Source organism: Corvus kubaryi, unplaced genomic scaffold (assembly GCF_017639235.1).
Source record: "Corvus kubaryi isolate FWS band 111438036 unplaced genomic scaffold, C.kubaryi_AGA036_p1.0 37241, whole genome shotgun sequence".
NCBI lineage: Eukaryota > Metazoa > Chordata > Aves > Passeriformes > Corvidae > Corvus > Corvus kubaryi.
The window spans coordinates 729,698-755,870 of record NW_024581071.1 but is presented as its reverse complement, the minus strand read 5'-3'; the positions used below and the strand labels follow the sequence as shown (position 1 = coordinate 755,870).

The 26,173-nt window shown below is 56.0% G+C and overlaps 3 protein-coding genes across 8 annotated transcripts in view; all 3 read right to left on the bottom strand.

Moving 5' to 3' along the window:
* RAX2 (retina and anterior neural fold homeobox 2) overlaps positions 1 to 4,349 on the bottom strand; it is a 10,744-nt gene extending 6,395 nt beyond the window's left edge. The window contains exons 1-2 of the mRNA XM_042023298.1: positions 1,781 to 4,349; positions 405 to 431 (exon numbers count right to left, since the gene is read on the bottom strand). The gene's annotated coding sequence lies outside the window, so the exon portion shown is untranslated. The remainder of the gene's footprint in view (positions 1 to 404; positions 432 to 1,780) is intronic.
* Positions 4,350 to 5,741: 1,392 nt separating this feature from the next.
* Positions 5,742 to 8,149, bottom strand: LOC121662295 (complexin-3-like). Its single transcript, XM_042023299.1, has 3 exons — positions 7,287 to 8,149; positions 6,584 to 6,671; positions 5,742 to 6,265 (listed from the first exon to the last, which is right to left on the bottom strand). Exons 1-3 carry the CDS (start codon positions 7,439 to 7,441, stop codon positions 6,050 to 6,052), a joined length of 459 nt encoding a protein of 152 aa, XP_041879233.1. The 5' UTR covers positions 7,442 to 8,149; the 3' UTR covers positions 5,742 to 6,049.
* Positions 8,150 to 8,251: 102 nt separating this feature from the next.
* Positions 8,252 to 23,834, bottom strand: MATK (megakaryocyte-associated tyrosine kinase). Of its 6 annotated transcripts, none has more exons than XM_042023293.1 (14): positions 23,691 to 23,827; positions 23,518 to 23,550; positions 12,710 to 12,766; positions 12,383 to 12,496; positions 12,124 to 12,239; positions 11,559 to 11,778; positions 10,589 to 10,682; positions 10,432 to 10,497; positions 10,179 to 10,278; positions 10,007 to 10,091; positions 9,756 to 9,829; positions 9,448 to 9,653; positions 9,040 to 9,126; positions 8,252 to 8,916 (listed from the first exon to the last, which is right to left on the bottom strand). In XM_042023293.1, exons 3-14 carry the CDS (start codon positions 12,716 to 12,718, stop codon positions 8,702 to 8,704), a joined length of 1,386 nt encoding a protein of 461 aa, XP_041879227.1. In that variant the 5' UTR covers positions 12,719 to 12,766; positions 23,518 to 23,550; positions 23,691 to 23,827; the 3' UTR covers positions 8,252 to 8,701. The 6 variants fall into 6 exon arrangements, with proteins under 6 accessions (XP_041879227.1, XP_041879230.1, XP_041879226.1 ...); XM_042023296.1 differs by having other exon boundaries at positions 9,458 to 9,653; positions 23,691 to 23,824; XM_042023292.1 differs by lacking the exon at positions 12,710 to 12,766 and having other exon boundaries at positions 23,691 to 23,828.
* Positions 23,835 to 26,173: the final 2,339 nt, after the last annotated feature.

Genomic DNA, 26,173 nt, shown 5'->3' with positions numbered 1-26,173 from the left:
GAGTGCAGTGAGTGCAGTGAGTGTGCAGTGTGAGTGCAGTGAGTGTGAGTGCAGTGAGTGCAGTGTGTGTGCAGTGTGTGTGCAGTGTGTGCGCAGTGTGAGTGCAGCACAGCATGTGTGCCTTTGGGAGCTGCAAGCCCCCCCGAAGCCCCACGGCCCCTCACAGGGTGTCTGTAGCCCTGGGGGCTCTGGGTCCAGCCCAGCAGTCTCAGGGAGCTTCAGGGGAGCTGCAAGTCAGGACAGAGGTGTTGGGTGCTGCACCCTGGGGTGCCCTGAGGCAGAGGTGGGGGGGGGCAGGGGGGAACAGGGACCCTGTGATCACTGTGTGGGCATCACAGTGTGTCCTGGGGCTGGGAACACAGGGAGGGGATGGGGTCCCCCACTGCCATCCTGCTCGCACTTACCTGCTTCTCATTTGTGCAGCTCCACACCTGCAAGGAGAGGAGAGAGGGGGGCTGAGCACCCAGAGCACCTTCCTGGGGCACAGACCCCCCAAGGGACCCAGCATCCCATCAGGATCCCTGTCTGCCCTGCCCAGCCATGTCCCACGGTCCCATGGAGCAATGGGGGGGAGCTGGAGCTGGGGGGGGGGGAGCTGAAAGGAGCTGGAGCAAGGGGAATGGGTGAGATGGGCCCTGGGGGGGATGAGTGAGAGAGGCTGGGAGGGCTGGGGATAAGATGGGGCAAGCAGGAGGAGAGAAGAGGTAAGGCAATGGTGGGGGGACAAGGATGAGATGCAGAGATGGAGCCCCGTGGTTCAGCCCCGACCCCATCAGAAAGCAAAGGATGCAAAAACTCCCCAGGGAGCAGCAAACTCCGACCTGGGAGCACAGATGAGCCAAAACCAGCAAAACACCAGAGCAGCAGTGACCCAGCAGCAGGGCGGCAGCACCGGACCCTGCGGGATGGGGCCAAGGGCTGGATCCCCACCCCAATCTGCCTCAGCCTGGTCAGGGGCACAGATGTCCCTGAGTGGGGAAGGGGGGACCATTACAGATCAGGCTGGGAGGATATCAGCACCAACCACCCCATATTCCCCATCCTCCAGGGACTGGCCTCAGAAATCCCAAGCCTTTCCCACCAGTGTTTGGGAATCCTGCCTGGAAACGGGCCACACTGAGCTGGGGGCGGGGGCACTGCTAAACTCCGGCTCCCGGAGGACATCTTCCTGCAGCCACTGTCATGCTGGCAGCAATTTTTGGGTTTAAGCCCTTAAGCTGCAAACCTGCGCTGGCAACCATTAGGACCCAACACCTCAGGAGAGTTGTTCCCCCCACTCTCCCTGATGCATCAGCCCATGGTTTTCCTGTGGGGGCTGCTAGCCAGGGGGAGGTAAAGACGCCCAAAAAAGCAACAGAAACGACACTGAGCCCTGGTCAAAGTGGGTAAAAAACCTCACTTCCTCAGTACTGCAAAGCAGCAGAACATCAGTGAGGACAAGTGGCCGCAGGGGATGTGGAGGAAACAGCCCAGGGACAGCCCCCACTTCCACTGGCACCCTGTTCTTTGCCTTTGGAAGCCCATCTGGGTGCCAGGATTTAGTTCCCTGGGCTCAAGCTGCCTGGTATGGGCGGTAGGAGCATGGGTGGCTCCTGCCCCTGGCCCTGTGTGATTCGGGGCCAGTGACACTGGCAGGCGCCCGCACCCGCTTCTGAGTCCCCAGGAAAAGGTGCCAGCCCCGTCCCCAGCACCAACCCCAGGCACACCCTGGGGACACCCACTCCCTTTCTCAGCATCTTCCCTCAGCGCTTTGTCCCGAATTGGAAAAAAACGGCGTTACCTGCTGGGCCCAACTCGGCTTTTCCAGGAGTATTTAACTTTGCTGGTCCCTCCCGGGAACCAAACAAGCGGCTCAACCTCACCAATCTCGCAGCTTTGGCAGCCAAAGTTGCCTCTAGTCTTCTTATTTGTCACAGAACCGCCGTGCTAAGGCTCGGGAGAATCTTTATTTAGTGTTGCAGATGTCACCAAGGCACCGCAGATTGGAAATGAGTCCAAAGGATTAAGACGAGGTTATTAATTGGAGGCCTTCCCCTTTAAGAATGATTGACAGTTACTTTCTGGACAAGTAATTGCTCTAAATGTCCCCCCAGCACGGGTCCGGGGGGGCAGCGGCGGACAAAGCCCCGAACTGCCTTCCCCACTCAGATTGTCTCCCCACAAAGGCGTCCTGCTGGAGTTTGCCGTGTAATCCCCTCATTACGGGCGAGGAGAAAGAATTAGAAACAGGGGGAGCGGAGAAGAAAGGATGGAGGGGGAGGGGGCAGGATTTCCTTGGGCTGCGGAGGCTCTGCCCCAGGGATGGGGTCTGGGCCAGGCACCCCAAGCCTCGGTGGGATGGGGATGCTGCGGTGGTGGGTGTTATCCCCCCTGGATAGGGATGGCGAGCCTGAGGGTGGCCCTGTGACAGTGTGGGTGGCCCTGTGGCTCCCAGTGATGCTGCCTGCAGAGCCCTGCCCATGTGGGGAGCAGAGATGGGAACAGGTGTGGGGACAGGAATGGGGACCAGGTATGGGGTCCAGTTGTGAGGACCCAGGGTGTGGACACGGTCTGGGGACCTGCTCTGAGGTGTGGCTGTGGGCCCATGTGTGAGGACCAGCCACAGAGACCAGGCCCCCTGAACACCCTTGGAGACCTGGTATGAAGACCAGGCAGGGGGAACACTCATGGGGACCAGAGCGGGGGACCAGGAAGGCGGGCCAAGTGTGGGGAGCAGCCATGGGGATGAGTCATGGACATGGGACTGAGCACCGGGGCCAGGCATGGGAACACCCTGTGGGGACCAGCTGTGGGATCCAGCCAAGGGGACAATCCCTGGGGGCTGCCCATGGGCCCTAAGGGGCATGGGACAAAGGCAGCCGGGCTGAGGGGCAGACTACCATCCCTCTCCTCCCCACTCCCACTGCTGCCCCTGGGCCCTGAAGAATGATGGAGACATCATGGTGGGGGTCCTGGGCTGTGCCGGGGGATTGCTTGGTGCTGCCCACAGCCCCTCTCCTGTGGGGTGGATTTTGCCCTTTTCTTTCTTTGCTCACTTTTACTTTCTCCCAAAACCATCTTCCTGCCACCTGCAGCCGCTGCCGCCCCCGGGCCTGTCTAGGCTTCCTCCCACTCCCTTCCCCTCCTTGCCACAGTTCCCCTTTCAGATGGCAAATGCCACTGTGGGGGTTTTGGACCCCAGCACCCTGTGCCAGGTGGCTGCTGGCCCCTGAGTGGATCTGTGCCATCCCCACCAGAGCTGCTGTTGGCAAGACCCCGCAGCCCCCTCTGTGTCCTGGTGTGGGCCCCAAGGCCATCCCATTGTCCCCCACTGGGGTTGTGCAGCTTCACCTGCCCTGTCTGACACCTCTTCAGGGTGACACAGGACAGTGTGATGTTGTCTTGGGGATGGCACGTCACCACCCTGGGGACAGTGTGCCACCACCCCAGGGACAGGCTGGCACTGCCCCGGGGATGGCAAGGCCACACACCAGGGATGGTGTGACATGTACAGGCAGGCCATGCAGCCCCTGGGGATGGGGGGACACCCCCATGCCATGCAGCGCTGCAAGAGAGTGCAGGGGAGAGCAGGGAGGTGCTGCCTGTGGGGGTACTGGGGACATCCCTGGGGCAGGGGTGGTTTGTGGGGCCAGGGGTGCAAACAGGCACCTGGACCCCACTCGCCCGGGTGCCCGTGCTGGCCACTGTGACGAGTGCAGGAGCCGTGTACTCCGCACTGATGGCCCTCGACAGCCCTCCCCAGGGTGCCCCACTGGCCCGGGGGTGCAGGGAGGTCCCCAGGGTGCCGGGTTTGGGGGCGGGGGACTGCCCAGCTGCCCGGCCCCGGCGCTGTGTGCGCCGTGCCGGCCCCGCGGCCGCCGCAAGGTGCTGCCGCGCCCGGGGGGAGGCAGCAGGCTGATTTGCCAAATGATTATAATTGCCTTTTAGGAGCAGATAGCAAATTGATTTGCTTCCTTGTCCAAGGCCCATAATCGCTTCATCACTTTAAAATATTAATGCTATACTTCTTTGCTAGTTTCCCAATTACCCTAATTGAAGGCAAATTGGTTAAGAAGGTGCAATGCAGAGTATCAGGGGGTTTAGTTCACTCAAATGACAGTTTTAAACCTCCCTAATCCTATTAGCGCGCAAAGCTGCTAACGCTTAGAGACGCTGCGTCAGCTTACTGGGGCGGTGGGGCCGGAGGCGGGAGTCGGGCCGGGGGGCGGCCGGGGGCCACCGGCCTCACGTGACCAGCTCGGCCGGGGATTTATCACTTTTTTAGTTCATTAAGAGGCCTTGGGCAGGCGGGGAGGCAGCAGGGGTGACCCAAAAGGGTGCTGAGCGGGAGGCAGGTGGCAGCGTGGGGAGGGCGGGGGGGGGGGGGGCAGGACGATTAGCCAAGGAGACCTGGCGGAGGGTCCTGACCCGAATCCCAGCTGGCCCTGGAGTCCCCATGCAGCCCCACTGGGAACACTGGGAGAGGGCAGGATGGGGCCCTGATGTGGAGCAGGGATGGAGGACTGAGCTGGTGGTGGCAGAGCTCGCTGGGGACCTCAGTGCCACCATCCCAGCAGCTGGCACTTGGTGGTGAGCCCAACCCTGGGGAGAGCAGCGAAGTGGGGTGGGATCAGCGTTGTGCTGGGCGCCACAGCTGCCACCACCATGTCAGGGACCTGGTGAGGGACTGGTGTGGCACAGACGGTCCCATCCCACAGGTAGGGTTTGTGCCTGAAGGGAGATCTTCTAAGTTCTGAAGAAAAGCTGGTGAACGGGGGTGGGAATGGTGGCAGAGACAGCAGGGATGGATGAGGACGGCAGGCATAGTGGTGCCACCAAACGTCAGGAGGCTGCCCGGTGTCAGGCCCAGACGAGCCTGTCTCACGCTCCCTGGGATGCTGCAGCAGCCACCAGCCCCTGGACTGGTACCCGGAGGGGTTCCAGGGCAAGCTGGGCATCTCGTGCATCCAGGGACGTCCTTGCTCCGTGTGCTCCAGCCGCGGCGGCTCAGCCCGATGGCTCTGGTGACAGCGCTGAGCTCGGTGACACAGCTTCCAGCCCACCTGCGCTGGATCCGGCCGCCCCCTCGCAGCCCGGCCACCGCGGCCGTGGGCAGCCCGGACGGGGCCGTCCCCGCAGCCTTTCCGGAGCAGATGGCAGCAGCGTGGGGAGGACGGAGGCGGCTCAGCGCGTCCTTCCTTTCAGGCACACACAGCGTGATTCCCGGCGGCTCCGGCTCCGGCGGGAGGTACCGCTGGGGCCAGCGCTGGCCGTACATTTTACACGGGTTCAGCGAGCTTAGTCCTCGGGGACAGGCGACTCAGGAAGATTAGACCTCGCTAAAATAGGCAGGTATTAGTGATCTCAGCAGCCCCCGGCCTTCCGGCGCGGCGGCATTTAAGCCAGCGCTGCTGCCGAACGCCCAGGAGAGAGTCTCTGGCGAGGCAAGAGGCAGCCGAGCACCCTGGCCCAGCCAAAGGGATGCCCCTGCTGCCCGCACTGGCAGAGGATGCTCGAGCACGGGAGTAAATGCTCCACCCCCCCTCCCAGTGCTGTCCCCAAGGGATAGCCAGGGTGACTACTGACCCCCGTGCTTGGGGGCTGCTGCAGAAGGGGGGGACGGACCCAGTGGCCAAGCATCCTGGGCTGGTTGGTGGCTCAGGGGACATGGGACAGCCCGGCTCCAGCGCTGTCATCACGTCCCCTCACCGACCAGGACAGGGATTGTGTGGGCGCGGGAGATGGCAGGACGACCAGAATGGTGCCGGCAAATACTGTGTTTATTGAGCCAAATGGTGCACGGCGCCAGGGCTGCTGCGGGGGGTAACAGTGTCAGGGACCTGCCCCACTGGAGGCTCACACCAGGAACATCACGAGAGGGACCTGACCATAACGGCTGGAGGGGACCCAGGCATTCTGCACCCCAGCACACCCTGGGAAAACAACTGGGAATGGTTTTGGGGAAGAAAACCCACGCCCAACAGGTGTATTGGGACCCCCACCCCAAGTAAAGGCATCCGGAGCCTCCGCATGCCGTGGCTCCCGCGGACAGGGGCTGCCGGTGTCGCTGCTACATCAGGGCGCACTTCTCCTTCACCTGGTCCACGCCGCCCCGCGCGCGGTCCCGCAGCGCCGGCAGCTCCACCTCCCGCAGCTTCGCCAGGAAGGCGAAGGCCCCGGCGCTGCCATCCTCCTCCTCCTCCTCGCTGTGCACCATGGCTGCCAGGTCCTGCGGCAGCTCCACCGCGCCTCCGGCCACATGTACCTGGGCATCGTCCCGCTCGTCCTGCACGCGGGTGGGAGAGGGTGTCGGGTGGGGACAGACACGGCGCCTACCACGGTGGAGCGGGGGACAGGGGCAGAGAACAGCCGGTCCCAGGGTACTGGGGGACACGGGGGGATTTCTGGACTGTCCAGTGCCACACTCGGACGCGGGATGGACAGTGGGCGGCAGATGGCCAGATGGAGACAGTGGCCGTCTGCTGCCCTCTTCAGGAATCCCTCCCATCCAGGGGATCACGGCAGCCGTGGGCCTGGGGCTGCTCCGGGTGATGTAGGGTCAAGGGGAGCCCCCAGGTCCCACCGCAGACAGGCTGGTTCTTACCTGGGTGAGGTGGTACTTATCCCGCAGGTGCATCCGCACCGTGGCCCGCTCTGCCTTCCTCCGTGCAAACACCTTGTCCCGCTCGATCCTGCAGCAGGTGCCACACCATCACCCCCCTCACCGAGCCCCCCCCGGACCACCCCGACATCACCCTGGTCTTTCTGCAGAGCAGGTTCAGGGCAGGAGGGAGGAGAAGGTCTGAGACCCACAAGAGGGTAAAAAGGGGGGCCCGGGAGCAGGAGCCACATCCTGCCCACCCAGCCCCAGCACCCAGATTCAGAAGTGATGAAGGCATGAGGGCACCCATTGCAGGGACTCGCTCCCCCTGCAGCCTCCCATCTCCCTGGTGCTGAGCCGCTGGGTTCCCACAGCACCCAGTCCTGGGGAGGTGGGACCTTAATCCAATCCCCTGTTGACCCTGCATCTCTTGGCTCCAAGGGTGCTGGGCTGCAACTACCCTGGGGCTCTGACACCTGGGGGTTCCCCTTGTCACCTGTGGTACACAGCCCTGTGCCAGCACCTCTGTGGACCTCCCATGCTGGGGAGGAGAGACTGAAGGGCACCTGCTCTGCACTTTCTCTTGCCCCAGCTGCCTCCCTATCCCTGTCCTGTGCCACCCTGGGGAAAGCCCACAGCAGGTGGGATCTTCATTCTGGTGTGTTGGGGGACCCTAGTGACCCGCCCAGCCCCAGCAAAGCCTTACTTCTCCTCCAGCAGCTGCCGCTGGTACTCCTCAAACTCCTCGCGGGCCACGCCGCTGGGCGGTGCAGCTGCCTTGTCATCCTTGGGGGCCCCCTTGGGTGACTCGTCCTTGCCCCCCTGGAAGCTCTTCAGGGCGGCCGTGAAGAAGGAGGCCATGGTGGGTGGTGGTGGCAGCTCGTGCCCCAAGGTGCCCACCCGGTCCCAGTGCCTGCAAGGTCAGTGGGACCAGCCCCAGGAGCACTGTGGATCAGGGGCGGATTAAGGCATTAGGAGGGGAAGCCACAGCCAGGGTGGAAAGACCTTCCCTTCGCTGCACCCAAGGGTGCTTGCAGGGAACAGTGACAGTGCAGGGGGACAGCAAGTGCTGCCCCATCACAGTGATGGGGAGGTGGAAGGAGTCATCAAACTGCAGCAGATGCTGCGTCAGGCTGAAATACCCCCCATTACATGGATCCCAATTTGGGACAGCACCCATGGGGCCAGGGCCAAGCCCTGGGGAGAGCCCCATGCCGTGGGCACCCAGAACCACACAGACAGGGGATATTGGAGGTGCAGGAAGTCAGCACAAAGGAGACACAAGAGGATTAGCTGAAAAAACTCAATCGAGGGTCGAAGGATTGGCAGCAGACGAGGCGGTGGCGGGTGCACACCCACCCGCACGGCAGCCTCGTGCCCCCGCTAATCCCTGCTCCACCGAGACTCGAGATTGCTTGGGAGCCTGCGGGGCCGGGGGCTCCCCGCTGCTGGGGATGTGCCCCACGCCCGTAATCTATACCAAACAATTCCCATACAGCCTCTGATTAAAAGGCTGTAATCCCCTGCTGCACAGAGCCCTGACGGGAGAGGGGCTGGATGGCATGGGGGGCTCTGAGGGCCAGAACTCCTGGCCCCCCCCAAAGCCTTTCACTGGGCTTTGTCAGGCCCCAGGTGAGGGATAGGCCTAATTTCACCCCAGAGGCTTAAAGATGCTGTTGAACTAATTTCTTTGGTTTAATCAAAAAGCCCAAATTCATGTGGTTTAGCTGGCTGTGCCAGCATCCCCGTGTGGGGCTGGGTGCTGGAGCAGGGCTGAGCCAGGGTGGGGTCTCATCCTCCAGTGAGTGGAGAAGTCCAGTCCTGTCTCCCATCACTGGGTGTTGCAGCTTGAAGGGACCCCACATGCAGCATCTGCTCCTGGGGCTGAGCACACGGGGTGTGGGCACGGCTCCCTCGGGGTCTGCACTCCCCACTCTGGTGGGCCAGGGGAGATCGATCCCATGGCAACCTTCTCTGGGCTGTGTGGTGGGTAGAAGGACCATGCTGGGATGGAGGGAGGCTGCTGCCCCATCTCCACAGGGTGAGAGAGCAGCACCACAGGCCATCCTGTTCCTGGCCCCTATTGCCCTGCCACTCCCAACCCTGGAGGGTCCAGGGGCTTCAGGTCCTGGGTCCTGGTAGCAGGATGGAGGTCAAATGTCCCTCAGGTGCTTCAGCTCCTTCTGCAGCTTCTCTGTGAGTTTCTTGAAGGATGGGCGTTTGCCTGGCTCCAACTCCCAGCAGCTCTTCATCAGGGCATAGATGGTGGGTGGGCAGCCCTCGGGGGGATCCATGCGGTACCCCTGCTCCAGCAGCTCCGTCACCTCCTTCAGGGCCTGCCAGGATGGAGAAGCCAGCTGGGATCCCCCTCCCTGCTCTGGTCAGGGAGCAGTGGGATGTCCCTGTCCCATCAGTGCCAGTGGGGTGTAACCTGTGGTGTTCCCTGGCACAGTGCTCACCAGCTTGGGGTAGGGTGCCCGTCCAAAGGAAAAGATTTCCCACAGGAGGATCCCATAGCTCCACACATCCGACTTGGAGGAGAATTTCTGTGGCGGCAGGAGAAGGGGAGGCTGAAGCCAGCTGAGGCTGCGCTGGGTCCCCATTGCCTCCCGAGGGCAAGACAGACAGTGACTGCCCCCTGCCCCCCTCAGTTCCCCAGGGTGTGAACATCCCACAGTCCCATCATCCTGCCCCAATTCCCACTGCATGCCTGCTCAGGACAGAGACAGAATTTTGGGAGATGCAGGGCTGACTGTGCCAGAGGCCGCTGCGGGGCAGGGATGGGTCAGTGGGAACGAGCAGGGGCAACCCAAGGGGGTGGGTGAGATGCTTTGGAAGGACCCCCTGGCCAGCCCCTTCCCTCTCACCATCGCTCACATTGTGTTTCAGGGCCTCTGGTGCCGTCCACTTCACAGGGAGCAATGTGGCATCTGCACCCTTGGGGTTGACCCGGGCCAAGCCGAAGTCGCTCACTTTGGCCACGTTCTCCTCAGAGATGAGGATGTTGCGGGCAGCCAGGTCCCGGTGCACCAACTTCTTGGACTCAAGGTAGTCCATGCCTTGAGCCACATCCCTGCCACAACCAAGACAGAGCTGTGTCACCGTGTGTCCCCTGGGGCAGCACAGGGGGATGCAGAGCCCTGGATTCCAGCCCAGAGGAGAGAGATAGACTTACAGGGCGAACAGGAGGAGCTGCTGGGTCGGGACGAGCGCCCGGCCCCGCGTGCGCAGGAAGTTCACCAGGTTGCCCTGACAGAGGAGGATAAAAGGAGTCAGGACCAACAGGATGGGGCTGCAGAAGACTTTGCCTTCTGCAGGTGCTGCAGTGCCCAGCATCTTTATGACTCAGCCCCTAGACAGGGATATTGTCCCCAAATCCAAGTGGTGATGGGTCCCACTGGCTGAGGAGCAGCCAGGTGCTCTCACCTTGCTCATGAACTCCATGACAATGTAGAGGCCATTGTGCAGGATCACTCCCAGCAAACACACAAGGTTTTTGTGCCGGACCTTCCTGGAATGGAGGGGATCCAAGTCAAGGAGGTGCCTGCTCGTCCTGGGCCACAGGCAGGGTTGGGCCACACCTCCATGGGGCACTCACGTCATGGCAGCTGTTTCGGCGAGGAAGGCCTGGGCAGTCACATCGCACTTGATGTTCTTCACAGCCACCCTCTGCCCCATGTACTCGCCCTGCAGGACATCTGGGAGAGCACGGGAGAGTCAGGCTGAGCCCCACACCTGGTCTCCTGGACCCCAGGCTGAGCCCCCCATGCCAAGAGGTGGGGAGAGGGATCAGAGGGTGCCATCTGGGGAAGCTGCAGCTGGGGAGCCTCCAGCCCCATCCTCTCACCTACCTCCGAACTCGCCTTGCCCAATGCGGTCTCCCAGCGTGAGGTGCTTCAGGTTCAGCAGCCAGCCAGCTGGGCATGGGCACAAGGGCAGGTTAGCAGGGGCCACCAGTGGGGCCTTGTCCCTAAAACGCAGACCACAGCCCCCTCGCACCACCCCTACCTTTGGCCAACTCTTCCTCAGCTGACTTCATCCCAGATTTTGGTTTGGGCTTCACCAGCTTGGTGCAGATGGCTCCCTGCTCCTTCATGTAATGCTGCCAAGGGATGAACAGATGGAGGTGATGCCACCTCTTACCCTCAGGTTTGGGGTGTGAGTCCAGGGAACAGCTTTGGGATGCTCCACAAGACCCCACCATCGCCACCCTCGAGGGCAGCCCATGTCTCTGCCTTGCTCTCCTTGGGGCACAGCCAGAGGAACACCAGGATGGACCACAGGGGATACAGGATGCTACTGGTGGGGTTGAACCACGGCAGGTGCTGCAGCAGCTGAGGGCAGTTTGCAGAGGTGATGGGAGCAGAAGCAGCCAGACAGGATGGGACAAGATGGGACAGGATGGGATGGGACAGGACAACCTTCGGAGCTTTAAAGTGGGGCTGGGGCAGCTGAGAAGGGAAAGCAGCCACCCAAAAGTAGTTGTGTCTAAAAGGAAAACATGAGAGTGCAGCTCCCTGGAGAGGAGACACGGTGAGGATGGACCACCAGGAAAAACTCACTGGAAGGGCGAGAGCTCACACAACAGCCTGGGAGCTCTGTGGGGTCAGCAGGTGAGAGGGGGCTTTGAGTGGAGGGAGACACAGTAAAATGCCTCAAAGTCCAGGGGAGGCAGAGGCCACCAGGGTCTTCCTGCTGTGTGAAGCACTGAATAAGCAGGGATAGGGATGTGGCCCTTGGCCGGGGACTGGCTGCAGAGACATCCTTGGGATATCCCAGATCTGCCCATTGCACTCCAAACAGAGTGGGAATCACGAGCCTTTGATGGAGATAGAGAATTACACCAGGTAACAAACACCAATGGAAACCACACAGAGCAGGACAAGGACAACAGGACCTGCCACTGCTCTGTGCGAGCCCATGAGGTCCTTGCCCTTCTCTGGCACTGCCCTGGGACTCTTCTGCCCAGGGATCTCACCTCAATCATGTCAATGAGGTTGGAGAAGTACTGCTGGCTGTCGATGCTGAGCGTGTTCTCCTCGTGCACCACGCGGTAGTGGATCACCTCCTTGCCGAAGCTCACGCACAGCACGTAATCACCGGGGTGCCGGACAGACTCACGCACCAGGAACAGCCCATCCTCAGGGGGCTGCAGCTCCTGCACTGCCTCCAACCCTGAGATCTTCCCGTGGAACCAGCTGAGGAGAGGGGCATTGGAGAGGGGGCTGAGCCAGGCTGCTTCCCCCAGGGGCAGCAGCGAGATGGGGAAGGCAGAGCCCCTGCCAAAGCTACACAGACCCCACTGCATGAAACCCCTCTCCATCAGGTCCATCCAAGGCGGGTGGGCGCAACCAGGGGTCTTTAAAGCCAGGTACTGGCCCCAGCAAATCCCTCCATCACAGGGCATGGACATGGGATGCTCCATCCCCAGCTGCCCACCCAAAACATGGATGGGGGGAACACACTGGACTCATCTGTTGTTGCAGCTCCCAGGGGCTCAGCTGGGCCCCCTGGGTCCCCCCAGTCTCCCCAGCTGTACTCACGGCATCAGGCTGAGTTTGGGGTCGGCGCGGATGGCCCCACGCTCCCGCAGTGCGCTGGCTGCCAGCAGCCCCTCCTGCCCCGTCTCGTTGTGCCTGACGCGGTACCAGCCTTTGCCCTGGGGACGAGAGGGTCTCAGAGCAAGGGAAGGAAGGGGGGGAAGGGAGGGACTGGCTCTGGCAGCTGAGCTGATGGCACCAGAGTCCCATTCTGGCTGTGCCCTCTCAGCGCAGTGTGTACCTGAGCACCCACAGGTCTCACCTCCACGGCCTCGATGATGGTGACCATGTCACCCTTGCGGAAGGCCAGCTCCCGGGGCTTGGGCTTGGTGTGGTCATGCTTGGTGACACACTGTGTCCCGGGGGGCCAGTGCTTCTGCAAGGAGAAGGTGGCATCAGTAGGGACAGCGAGAGCTGGACCCCTCTGCTTCCCACAGGCACCAGGGCCAGCCCCAAGGACCATCGGAAACCCTGGCTGAGGACCAGGGGCACTGGGCATGAGCCCTCCTCCACCCCACTTCGGTCCTGGGGGCACACGTCACCCCGGTGTCAGCTGGAATTGCTGGTGTCCCTGTGCAGCCCCGCTCACCCCGGACATGGCCAACCGTCAGCGCATCAGGGACTCCCTGTCCTCTCCTGCTGCCACCTGCAGAAGAAACCAAAGGGGCTGTGGCGGGACAGGGCTGAGCTGGCTTGTTCCAGGTCATGGCTGCTGTCCCAGGCCACTGCTGCTGTCCCACAGGCTCCCCTGGCCAGCACAGCTCCTGCCCCTCATGCAGCCTCACACACAGGATGGAGGAAAAGGCTTAGAGCAGGCTGTGAACCCTGCCTGTGCCAGCTGTGTCCTGGGGACACTCCTGTCCCACACACAGATAGGAGCAGGACCCAGCACTCCTGCTCTCTGCCTCTGCCACCAAAGAGGGGCCCCAGCTCCCACCAGCTCTGCTGGCACAGCAGGAACCAAGCACCACAGCTGTGGGGGAGTAATGTGGTTTTACCAGGAACTTGCTTTTTCACCTCCTCTTTCAGGAGCTCCGAGTCACCAGGGCCACAAGAGGCACCAGCCATGGCCCTGATGATGTGGGACGCAGCAGGGCTGATGCGGGGGCTGCCTGGCAGCAGGGACACTGACAGGCAAGGCTGGGCTGAGGTGGGACTGTCACATGCACTGGCTGTGGGATGATTGCACAATGTCCCTGTGCTGCCCTTGACACCAACTGGTCATGCTGTGATGCATATGACAACGCTGCAATTTAAAATTCTTTTTAAAAAGGGTCTTTTCCTCCTGGAGTCCTTCATCCCCACTGTCACCTCCTTGGGAGGATCATAGAATCAGGGAATGGTTTGGTTTGGGAGGGACCTTAAATCTCATCTCATTCCCACCCCGTGCTGTGGGCAGGGACACATTCCACTATCCCAGGCTGCTCCAAGCCCCAATGTCCAGCCTGGCCTTGGGCACTGCCAGGGATCCAGGGGCAGCCCCAGCTGCTCTGGGCACCCTGGGCCAGGGCCTGCCCACCCTCCCAGGGAACAATTCCTTCCCAATATCCCATCCAGCCCTGCCCTCTGGCACTGGGAAGCCATTCCCTGGGTCCTGGCCCTCCATGCCTTGTCCCCAGTCCCTCTGCAGCTCTCCTGGAGCCCCTTTAGGCCCTGCAAGGGGCTCTGAGCTCTCCCTGGAGCCTTCTCCTCTCCAGATCAGCACCCCCAGAGCAGAGGGGCTCCAGCCCTCAGAGCATCTCTGTGGTCTCCTCTGGACTCACTCCAGCAGCTCCACGTGCTCCTGATATTGGAGGTCTCAGAGCTGGAGGCAGCTGTGCAGGTGGGGTCTAATCAGAGCAGAACAGAGGGGCAGAATCTCCCCCTGCCCTGCTGCCCACGCTGTGGGATGAGCTCCTTGGAGCAGAGATGACTTTGCTCCATTCCTCCTTTGGAGGGTGAGTCACAATCACTCCTCTGCATCACTGGTGGTAAACTCATCTCTGTGGCAGTGCAGATCCAAGGATTATCTGATTATGCCAGTCCCTATCCACGACAACAAAACAGGGACAATTGCAGCTGCTACAAGGTTAGCATCAGAAGGCAGCAGCAGTTTTGTCTCTACAAAGCCATCGTTAGCCAGCACTGCCATCCCCTCGCCCCGCAGCCCAGCCATGGCACACAGACTGTCTTGGTGAAGTTGGGGATGCAAAGGAAGTCACTGTGTGCCTGTTCCCCAGCAGGCACAGCCAAAGGCTGACGTGACTGGGTGCAGCTCAGATCATTTCCAGGATGATGAGGACCTCATGGACACAGAGCTTCAGAACAGGGCCCACTCCATACCCCTGCCGTGGTACATCCTGGTCCGAGGAGGGATGTGCTGGCTGAGCCAGGGGGGCTGATGGCAGCTCCGACAACTGTCCCTCATTTTCTGCTGCTCCAGGACAGAAATTTTGGGTGAAAAGCAGCAACTGTTTGGTCAGTCGTGCCCACGTGTGCAGACAGCAGGTGGACAGGGAAGGGACAGATCCTCCACTCGAGTACCAGTGGGAAGAGCTTCTCCTCTGCCCAGCTAGCCCTGGGGCTTGGGGTGCTGGACACGCACCCCCACATGAACACCTGCTGCTGGCAGAGCCTGGACACCAGCCAGTGCCTCGCCCAGGCACCAGCAGGGACGGCTGTGAATCACCTCCCTCCTGCTGACACTCACATGCCTTGTCCTAAAGCAGCTCTTCGTTCCTGGAGGTGTTTGATCCGTGAGGTTCCCATCACTGGAATGAATGTTCCCACAAGCAGAGTGTGCAGGCAGAAAGCCTGAGAGGAGATATTTGCCCCCTTCTTTGTTTTGGGGCTGTTCTGTACTTTTATGGATTGGTAAACCTGAGTAATTGCAATGAGGTTGAGAAGCACAGAAACATGGTGGGGGCTGGTAGAGCTGTCCCGACCCTGGACTGGAGAGCTTAGGCTTATTCCCAGTGCACAGAGTTACCCCGGCCGAGGAGGTGCCAGACCTGACAGCACCGTGACAGGAGGGGACACCGCCTGCGGGGGCTGCACCTCTGGCTGCGGTGGAGCTGACACACTGTGCCCTCCCCTCCGGAACACAGACCCCCGGCTGCACCGGCTGCCACTCGGACAAAGGGCAGCTACAGCTCCTCTGCTGGGAAACGGGTGACACCTGGGCATTCCCCCACTGCCCACCGCGCCCGCCCCTCCCTGCTGCCAGAGTGGACAGGAGGACACCTCACCTGCCCGCGGCACCTCTCAGACCTCCCTCTTACCTCTCAGTGGTGGCCATGTGGGGCTGGGGGCAGCGATGTCAGGGGAAGCTCACAGCTGAGCCTGGACACGGATTCCTGAACTCCTGGAGAGTCTCTTTCCTACACAGAGCCAAGCTCTATGTTCAAGGGTAGTTCCCAGCCAGAGCCGGGGCCCAATTTCCTGATTTCTCTGCTGGTGAGGCTGTGATGCAGCGTCCGGGCGGTCCCTGTGGCAGCACCGCCTGCGCCCTCCAACCTCCATCAGAAATGACTCATTATTTGACAACACTTAGAGCAACTTCTGCCCTTTGAGGGCACAGTTACACACCCCTGCTAGAAGGGAACTGGAGCTCACCAGATCCTGTTCCCTGTGGCACTGTGGGGGAATCAGTATCCCCCTGCAAACAGGGACAGTGCTGTCACCACTGCTGGCCTGGCCAGAGCAGTGACCATGGAGTGGGTGCCTGTGGTGGCAACAGCTCTCCAGGGAGGCTGAGTCTCAGGAGAGGAAGAGCTGGGACCAGGGATCTCCCAGTGTAATCCTGTCTCAGCATCAACTCTTTGAGCCTCAGGGCAGGTTGATCTGGGAGCACGGCCACCCCTCCCTGTTCCACTGGGGGTGACAACCCAGAGGCATCGTGGGTTGGGACAGGCAATGGCAGAGAAACCTTTAACTGAGCACCACTGTCAAACAGAACCAGCTTATCTGTATCCTGCAGCATCCGCAACGAGTCGGGAGGGAATAACCCCCTCCGCAGTTCACCATCCCAGCCAGAAAACCAGACACCAGTTCTGCACTCATGTTCAGCACTTCCAATATTCTGAGCAAAATGGTGAAAAAGAAGAAAATGCAGTTGTAGGCAAACATCAGACTTCATTCAGGGGTCTTGGGATCTTTTTGGGTGTACTTTAAAAAAAAAATTAATAAAATAACGTTTAAGCCTTCAGAAAACACTGGCAATTCAAGGGCAAAGGCAGTGTAGAAGAAAACTAGTCCAAACCAGCTGGTACTTTCAGGTCCTGCTCCTGAAACAACCTCCACAAACAACTTCCCCAAGCCATTCAAGCCAGACTGTTCATAGGATTCTTGGGGCGGGTTTCCCCAGGAGCACTCCTTGCATTATTCCCTGTATTTGTAGGGATGGATCCCTAGAAACCTGGTCTGTTCAGGCTGGAGAAAAACACACAAGTTCATCCTTACAGCCCTACACTGCACTCCCAGGATCTGCACAAGGCTCTCTGTGACAAACAGAAATGTTTTGTACTTTTGGGTTTTGCCACATCCGGCCGTTGTTACAGACGTGACCATGGGCCGAAGAACTCCGGCGTCACACACAGGGAACCACCCCTCAGATGTAATGGATGGGCTTTCCCTGTCCTGCTGCACAGCCAGCAGAGGTTCCCACTTGCTTCTGCCTGAGCCGGTGTCCCCTTTACACGCTGGTACCTGCCACCCAGCCAGAGCCTGAGCCTTTAACACACGGAACCTCAGCACTGCCTGTTCCCTTCTCCAGAGCAGCAAAGACAATGCCCAGCTCGGTGGGTACAGCTGAACCACCGCGTGCCCGGGTCCCTCCAGAAGCTACAGAGCCGAAACATCGGGACTGTGCAGCCCTTCCCAAGTCACTATGGGCAATAGTATGGGAATGTTTGTCTCACATTCTAGGCTGAGGCTTTGCCTACTTGCCAGTCCTCCTCCTGGTGTCCTGCATTTGGGCCAGGGAGAGCAAGGTCCAACATCCTATGGAGCCATTCCTGGCAAAATGAAAGTTATCCAAAGGAGCAGAGTTTGGAGGTGGAGAGATGGGCAACAATATTCATCAGGAACAGCACACATTTTGTACAGAAAAACCAGCTCCTGTCATCTCTGCAAGATCTGGGCATTAGCAATCCCAAACCCACAGGCTCTCTTTTGCCAACTCAACCCCTTTCAGTCCACTTGGACAATACCATTGGATTCACCAGAAATGTACCTTCCAGCCTGAGAAAATACCCTGCATTTCAAACCTTCTAAAAGGGAACCAGAACTGGCAATAAGTCATAAGAGCAGACATGTCTTTGACATCCAATCTCCAGCATTTAAAGGGAACATCACTGAGTTAAAACATGCTAAATGATGATAAAACATCATTTTATCATATTATTTATAAATTTTTGCTTTATCACAGCAGACTTATATTTCTACCCAGAAATATAGAATCACAGAATCCCAGAATGGATGAGGTTGGAAGAGACCTTGAATATCATTCCTTCCTAAACACCTGCCATGGGCAGGGACACCTTCCACTGTCCCAGGCTGCTCCCAGCCCCAATGTCCAGCCTGGCCTTGGACACTACTAGGGATCCAGGGGCAGCCCCAGCTGCTCTGGGCACCCTGGGCCAGGGCCTGCCCACCCTCCCAGGGAACAATTCCTGCCCAAGATCCCATCCAGCCCTGCCCTCTGGCACTGGGAAGCCATTCCCTGGCTCCTGGCCCTCCATGCCTTGTCCCCAGTCCCTCTGCAGCTCCCCTGGAGCCCCTTTAGGCCCTACAAGGGGCTCGGAGCTCTCCCTGGAGCCTTCTCCTCTCCAGGTGAGCACCCGCAGCTCTCCCAGCCTGGCTCCAGAGCAGAGGGGCTCCAGCCCTGGGAGCAGCTCCATAGCCTCCTCTGGAGTGGCTCCAGCAGCTCCACCTCCTTTTGGTATTGGGGGCCACAGAATTGGAGGCAGCTGTGCAGGTAATTGTTGGTTCATTTGAAGAGAGGATCATTTGAAAGGGTCTTTCACTCTGAACAAGCTTTAGGTGATGCCTTAAGCTCACCCTTCTGTGAGTGGCTGTGCCCAGCACTGGTTCAGGTGCTCCTGTGCACCTGCATCTTTCTCTCTACATCACCAGGAGCCTGACTGATGCCTCCAGGAGCGATTCCCCTCTGTCCCCAGCAGCCCCACAGAACAGTGTTGACAGAAGAGGTATTTTCCCTAAACTTGTGCAGAGCAAATAACAGTGCCCAAATCTCTGCCCCAGCAAGAAAGCAGAGCCTGAGCATGCTCAAGGGACAAGTGGAAGATGCTCAGCTGCAGCTGAACATGTGAGTTGGTGACACCCAGCCCCGATGTCAGGGCAGCTCTTTCATAGGGACACCTCAGGCCTTGGCTGCAGTGTCCATGCTGGTGTGTTGCATCTGTCTGGGGGGGATGTGCAGCACTCGGAGGCTCGTCCCACATCTGATTCTTGGTTTTTTCAGGCATCTGTGTCACTTGCCCTGAACGGGGACTGCTCCATCAGTTAAAATCTTTAGTACTTAGTATCATAACTTGGCTCCCATTACTAGCAGCACTTGGCAGTATCCAATGGCTGTACTTCCTAATTTCTAATGAGGAAAGCTTTTTGCAGCAGATGTACTTTTTCATCCTCTTTTGATCTGACTAAGGTCAGGGTAGAAAATACTCATGATATTTCAACACTTCCCAATTTTTCTGATTTACCAATAACAGGGGATGATAACTGGATGGCAAAATGAAGATCCCAATCAAGGCATGAGGTTATGGTAGCACTGAGTGTACAGGGGGACAGCACCAGCTCCAGCAGAGCTCAGAACATGCTGCACTGGGTTAGTTCATACAGCGGCCATGTAGCGATGGGACAAGGGGGAAAGGCTTTAAACTGAAGGAGGGTGGGTTTTAACGGGATATGAGGAAGAAATATTTTTGGTTATGAGGGTGGTGAGGCCCTGGCACAGGGTGCCCACAGCAGCTGTGCTGCCCCATCCCTGGAAGTGTCCAAGGCCAGGCTGGATGGGGCTTGGAGCACTCTGGGATAGTGGAAGGTGTTCCTGTCCAGGGAGTGGAACTGGATGAGCTTTAAGGTCCCTTCCAGCGCAAACCATTCTGGGATTCTGATTCTATAAAACAATGCATCTATGTCAACATCTATGAAAGCTTTGAAATACATCCCTCTCCAAATATATATTTCTGTATGGCTTATGACCTTTATCCCAGAATATTTAAACAGAACCTTCTTTACACCCCGCAGAAATGTACTTAAAGAAGAAACAGCTTCATTTGACAATAAACAACACAGAAATAATGTTCTTCAGGAAGTTCTAAAAAGCCATTCAAAATACTCCAAAAAGCCTGAAGGAATGTGAAAAGTGATTTGAAACTGAGTTTTAAATGAAGAATCACAGTGTTCCACAATGGTTTTGGTTGGGAGGGACCTTAAAGATTATCCAGTCCCACCCCCTGCCATGGGCAGGGAAACCTTCCACTAGACCACATTGCTCCAAGCCCTGTCCAACCTGGCCTTGAGCACTTCCAGGGGTGGGACAGTGTTGGGGTTTTAGGAGCTCTCCTGGTTTGTTTTTTTCTGTTAAAGGAATTTTCCCCATACGTGTTGCTAGGGGGCAAATTGCTGGGTACTTCAGAAAAACAAAAGAGCTAGCCATTGGGGTGGGGTGCATCTGGCTGCTCTTTTGTTTCACCTGGGTGTGCGGTCAGTCGGTCCCTGGCATTTGGGTGGAGAGGGAGGCCTTTTCACTGGCTGCTTTTCCTTCTGCCAGAGAAACCCTGGGATCCCAAGCCCACCTTCCCTGCCCCGCTGGGAGCTGGGCCGTGGCCGCCCTGCCCCTGCCGTTGTTTCGAGCCTTCGCTGCGTTGTAGCCCTGCTCACCCTGCCTGCCCAGACCTCCGGGGGGTTCCCACCGCAGTTTGGATACATCTCGTCTGCCACCCGGGATTTGTGCTCGTCCCTGCCGTTCCAGCCTGCTGTTCCCGAGGGTCCGGCCGGACACCGGGATCGGCTGCCCAGGGTTTGTGAAGCCTTTGTTCCATCCCTTCCCGGGATCCCGGGGCACCCGTGCCGCGTGCTCCCCGAGCTCGCTCCGGAGCGCCCCCTGCAGCCGCGGGGGAACCATCGCACCTGCCCTGCTCACCGGGAGCCGCCAGCGCCCCTGCCGGCTGCGAGCGGAACTGCACCCGAGGGGAAAGGGCCCGACAGCCGAGAAGGCTGGCACTGGGTTTGTGATTGTTCGCTGTTACTGCCAGAGTTATTGCTGTTTGTTTGACTGGTTATACACATACCGATATATAACAGTAAAGAACTGTTATTCCTATTTCCCACATCTTTGCCTAAAAGCCCCCTTGATTTTAAAAATTATAATAACTCGGAGGGAAAGGGGTTGCATCTGCCATTCCAAGGGAGACTTCTGCCTTCCTTAGCAGACACCTGTCTTTCAAACCAAGACAGCCAGCCACAGCTGCTCTGGCCAACCTGTGCAGCCAAGAATTCCTTCCCATCTAGCCCTGCCCTCTGGCAGTGGAGGCCATTCCCCCTTGTCCTGTCCCTTCAGGCCCTTGTCCCAAGTCCCTCTCCAGCTTTCTTGGAGCCCCTTTAAGCCCTGAAAGGGGCTCTGAGGTCTCCCCAGAACCTTCCCTTCCCCAGGCTAAACACCCCCAGCTCTCCCAGCCTTCAGCAAATACATGAAGCCGAAGCCTATGGCAATTTTCTTCCTGTCTGGTGGTGTCACATCCAACATCCAGTGTCCACCTCTGGTTGTCTCCATTGCACTCTTTTTCCAGGTACCACTATGACAGCACCAAAGCCACATTACAGCTCGGTCACCTTTGTTCAAAACCACTGAGAAGGAAGTGTCTCCGTATGTCTGCACCACTCTGTACACTGCTGCTCCCAAACAGCAGCCCCTGGAGCCCAGGATCCCTGCTCCAAAGGGTGGGGGAAAACCCCAAACCCACACAACAAAACCTGGCAGCTTCAGGCACTTCAGGCCAGAGGGCAGAAGTCTAAAGTGATAAAATGTTTAAAGGATACACATGATACCAGAGCGTGGGTGGGATTTATTTCTTTTTTTCTTTAATATATCTCTCTATATGTTTTGCTGTGGGAAGAGTTTCTTCTAGAGCAAGGAGTGGGAGGGAAGGAAACATAACAGAAGGAAAGGAACTGTTGCTAGAGGCAACTCAACTCTTATACAACAGTGCAATTTCTGTAGTGATTATGGAATCACAGAATCACTGAGGTGGGAAAAGACCTCCAGGATCATCAAGTCCAACAGTCAGCCCAGCACCACCTCCACGTTCACCACAAACCCATGTCCCTAGGTGCCACATCCTCACGTCGTTTGAACACTTCCAGGGATGGTGACTCCACCACTGTCCTGGGCAGCCTGTGCCAGTGCCTGACCACCATTTCCATGAAGAAGTTTTCCCCTATACCCAACCCAGACCTTCCCTGCTGCAACTTGAGGCCGTTTCCTCTCGTCCTGTCATTTGTTACCTGGGAAAGAGACTAACCTCCACCTGGCTCCATTGTCTCATCAGGGGGTGTATGATTTTGGAGAATTATAGTACAACAAAACTACCTGCAATGGACTATTTAAAATGCAAGATATCAGACTAACCCAGGACTTCTTTACAGGCAAAAATTGCAATCATATGAGCATTATTTCATACACATAATATGATTACTATGCAGCATCTCTTGTTTGTAATTTTTTCCACCTCCTTCACCCTCTGCTCTTCTACCTGTCTCTCTTCTTTTTACTGTGTGCATTAAATATATTCTTTCAAGATTTCAAGTCCCCTGTTTGTAATTTTTTCCACCTCCTTCACCCTCTGCTCTTCTACCTGTCTCTCTTCTTTTTACTGTGTGCATTAAATATATTCTTTCAAGATTTCAAGTCCCCTGATCCCCTCAAAGCCAGCATTTTTAAACCATTCCAGGAGAAGAAGGAGATAAAATGGTAACAACCCAACTGAAATGAAGGCAGCTATGTGGAATAAATACACAGAAAGCTGCAGTTCTTCCCACACACTATGGAAGGTGGAATTTTAAGTTATTTAGAAGTTAATCACCACCACTACACCATGCACAGAAATTAAGCTTATATTGCAAAACCTCACCTAAAGCTCATTTGAAAATACGAAACCAAGAATTTGGTGTCCAAGCTGAAGCCTTCTTCATCAACCTGAGCCACAGAAGTTTCAGGCAAGACTGGCTACGGCAATTTTAATTTAATCTCAAACTGGGTTCTCTGTCATCGTATTTAACTTGAGTAACTGTAGGGTTTTAATGTTTGCTTATTTGGTATTGATCAAGAAAGTCAATGCTCTCATTGCACAGTCAAGAAAATTGCAACTGTTAATGAAAAAAAGTAATTACATGTAAATGACCTTTCCTGCTGCGTATCAAACCAAGAACGACTGAGCAAACAGGATGGGAGAGGGCTTGAGTCATGCACTGTACAATTTTCATGTGCTACAATAAATTCTGTGGTTTTCCACATAGGCAATAAAAAACGGGACAGAGGAGTCAATGGCACGCAGAAACACTGAGGACAAGAAGCATTTCATTTATAGACAGTAGGACTCTCATTTGGTGGGACACCCCAACCTCACACTGTCAGTGTGGAGAACCAGCTTAACCAGGACCCTCCATCCATCCCAGGCTGGGATGGATCTCAGGGAAAGGTTCTTCCCTCCGAGGGTGCTGGACGCTGCCCAGGCTCCCCAGGGAATGGGCCCGGCCCCGAGGCTGCCAGAGCTGCAGGAGCGTTTGGACAGCGCTCTCAGGGATGCCCAGGCTGGGGTTGTTGCGGTGTCTGTGCAGGGCCAGGGGCTGCACTGATGATCCCTGTGGGTTCATTCCAACACAGGATTTTCTATGGTCTTATGCTCCTCTCACTTTGATGAATCCCTTTACTTAAATCTGAGCAACACCAAAACAATTTCTCGTGTTACTAATTATAGAAGTAAAATAAAAAAGAAAATGTAGTCCAGATCTCTCAGTAGTTTAGAAGTGTTAATTGCAGTGAGAATCTTCAGTATCTCACTGTCAGGGACATTCAGCAAACTGGTATTAACCACTCTTGTCTACCTGTGCATCATTTCATTACAGATTCACTGAATCCCAGAATGATTTGGGTTGGGAGGGACCTTAAAGCCCATCCCATTCCACCCCTGCCATGGGCAGGGACACCTTCCACTGTCCCAGGCTGCTCCAAGCCTCATCCAGCCTGGCCTGAAACACTTCCAGGGATCCAGGGGCAGCCACAGCTGCTCTGGGAAACCTGTGCCAGGGCCTCCCCACCCTCACAGGGAACAATTCCTTCTTCTACAGTAAAGAGTTCCTGGCAGCTTACAGTCTCTAAAGCATCCAACTTACCTTCCTAACAGGGATCTTGCAGTCCAGGTTCATCTGTCAATGCAAGAGATGAGAAAGGAAACCCATCACAAAAATAAATATATTGCAGTCAGGTTTTTAACAGCAAACATCAGCAGCAAAGAATTAAAAACATGTTTAAAAACAATTTAAATAATTCTGGAATCTTGCTTTACCTGAAGTAAGAAAATGTGAGAAGCCGATCAACTGAGCTTTAGATTCTCTGGAATGAGCCCACAGTTACAGCATCTGAGACTTCCCTTAAAAGCTTTTCTATAAATAACAACTGTGAGTGTTCCGAAAAGCAACATGAGCTTTGTAGAAGTCAAGTGGGAGTGCCTGGGGCTGGAAATACAGTTCTGACAAATCCATAGAATCACAGAATCCCAGAATGGTTGGGGTTGGAAGGGATCTTAAAGCTCATCTTATTCCACACCCCTGGGCAGGGACACCTCCCACTGTCCCAGGCTGCTCCAAGCCCCAGTGTCCAGCCTGGCCTTGGGCACTGCCAGGGATCCAGGGGCAGCCCCAGCTGCTCTGGGCACCCTGTGCCAGGGCCTGCCCACCCTCCCAGGGAACAATTCCTTCCCCAGATCCCATCCAGCCCTGCCCTCTGGCACTGGGAAGCCATTCCCTGGCTCCTGGCCCTCCAGGCCCTTGTCTGAACTTCCTCTCCAGCTCTCCTGGAGCCCATTTAGGCACTGGAAGGGGCTCTGAGGTCTCAGAAAATCCTTCTTTTAAATCTTTGTTTACAAAAAGTCCCATCATCTCTGGAGAGGATTAAAGTGACATGACAGAAGTAAAAAAACCAGACAAACATGCTTTCCCTTTAACCAAACCTTGCTACTTCTCTGGACATTTGCCCATTCTTGGGACTCTGCCTTGCGGTTTGCAGCACTTTGAAATTAATTACTAGATTGCTTTGTCACAGGTCGCCAAATTACCAGGAACATATCCACTTTTGTGGGAATTTTGATTATATAAATTATCAAGTAAGAAATTATATTTGTTCTTTTATCACCAAAATGCACACACCCACAAGAAATCAACCCTTCGGTCTGACCTTGGTGGCAGAGCTTCCTTGGGATGGACTCAGGAGAATAAAGAGCTGATTTCAGAGCTCCTTTCTAAAAATGTTAATGATCTCAGACAACTGAGTGCATGCGGGATTTTACAGCTGCCTGATAATCTTCTTAACTGCAGTAATCATACAAGAAATTCTCCCTCAAAAGCACACCAAGACCTAAATATATCACCTCTGTCACTGAGACCGAGTCTTCAAGGGTCTCTGTGGATATTTCTGCTCTCTACTGGCATTTTCCCATCACTCACCTGCTGCAGTTTGATGGCCGTGTGCAAGAGCAGAATTTTTTTCCCCATCTCCTGTCACATCTTTTATTTGGGTGTAGGATTCTGGCATTACTCTCTGAATACTAAACACAAACCCATTGCAGCTGCACTCAGAGTTTACAGGGGAGTCAGATATCTTAACCTTCAGCATTTCCAATCTGAGACACAGGGCACATCCTTCAGGATAACTAACCATGACAGTAACAGCAGGAAGTTCTCATCAGAATGTATTTTCTCAAAGTGTACATACTTATGCCTTAATAAAATGTTGCCACCCTGTTGAGTGACAGTGATTTTAAAAGCTCCCAGCCACCTTACACTGCAATTCAAGACAGGAAGGAAATGTAACATCCATTGAAGCTGCAAAGGGCTCTAGAAAGAGCCAGTTGAAAACCCCACAGAGAAATTTAACTGGAGCACAATTCATTCACATACATCGACAAGGTTTGTCACCACAATGGACATGTCTTCATTTTAAAGCTTATAGGAGGTAGCAATCATTTAGCAAAGAATTTCTTATAGCAGATTGTTTTGAGTCCATTGTGCACTCAGGTATGCTCACTTGAAGATTATCACCCCTTCCTGGTGCCAGTCAATCACCTGTCTGTGTTATCAAGGGCATTTTCCAGGCATAAATAATACTTACATTTGGGGTTTTTTATTTTTATCTGACCCTGCTTATAGTAAGAATGGGAAGAACAAAACCTGATCTCACTGAAAATGAAGATTTAATTTAGATTTCAAATCTTAATGTATGATTTCACAAGTAAAAGCAAAGTAACATTTTCAGGAATTTACAAAATAATAGCAATGCAAATAATATAAATGTGTCATCATCTGTCCCAGCACTGAAAACAGTATTTGCACACAGAAAAAAAAGCCTGACTAATACCCTGACTAAAACCCTACATGAGAGCCCATAAATGTATATTTGAAAAATCAGAGTAAGGTGATTATGCACAAAATAAACCAGCATAAGTTCAACAGCTTGATCAAGCATTGTTGAAAAATAATGCTGTAAAAAAGTTAAAAATCATGATGAATATGTCTGAAAACAAAAGCCTCACACAGGAATTTGTCCCGCAAGGGAAGTGGCAACCTCTCCTACTCAGTCATGTCAAACACGATGTACACCCAGCAGCCCTCAAGGTACACTTTCAGAAACAGTTGTAGTCTGCTTCAGTGTTGTCACCTTCTCTTTCACAAGCTTGCCTCTTCTTTCCTCTATTTTTAGCATTTTTGTGAATGAAGAAAACAGGCTCAGTAGCCCAATTCTTAACCATTTAGGAAGACATCCTTAATAGCATAA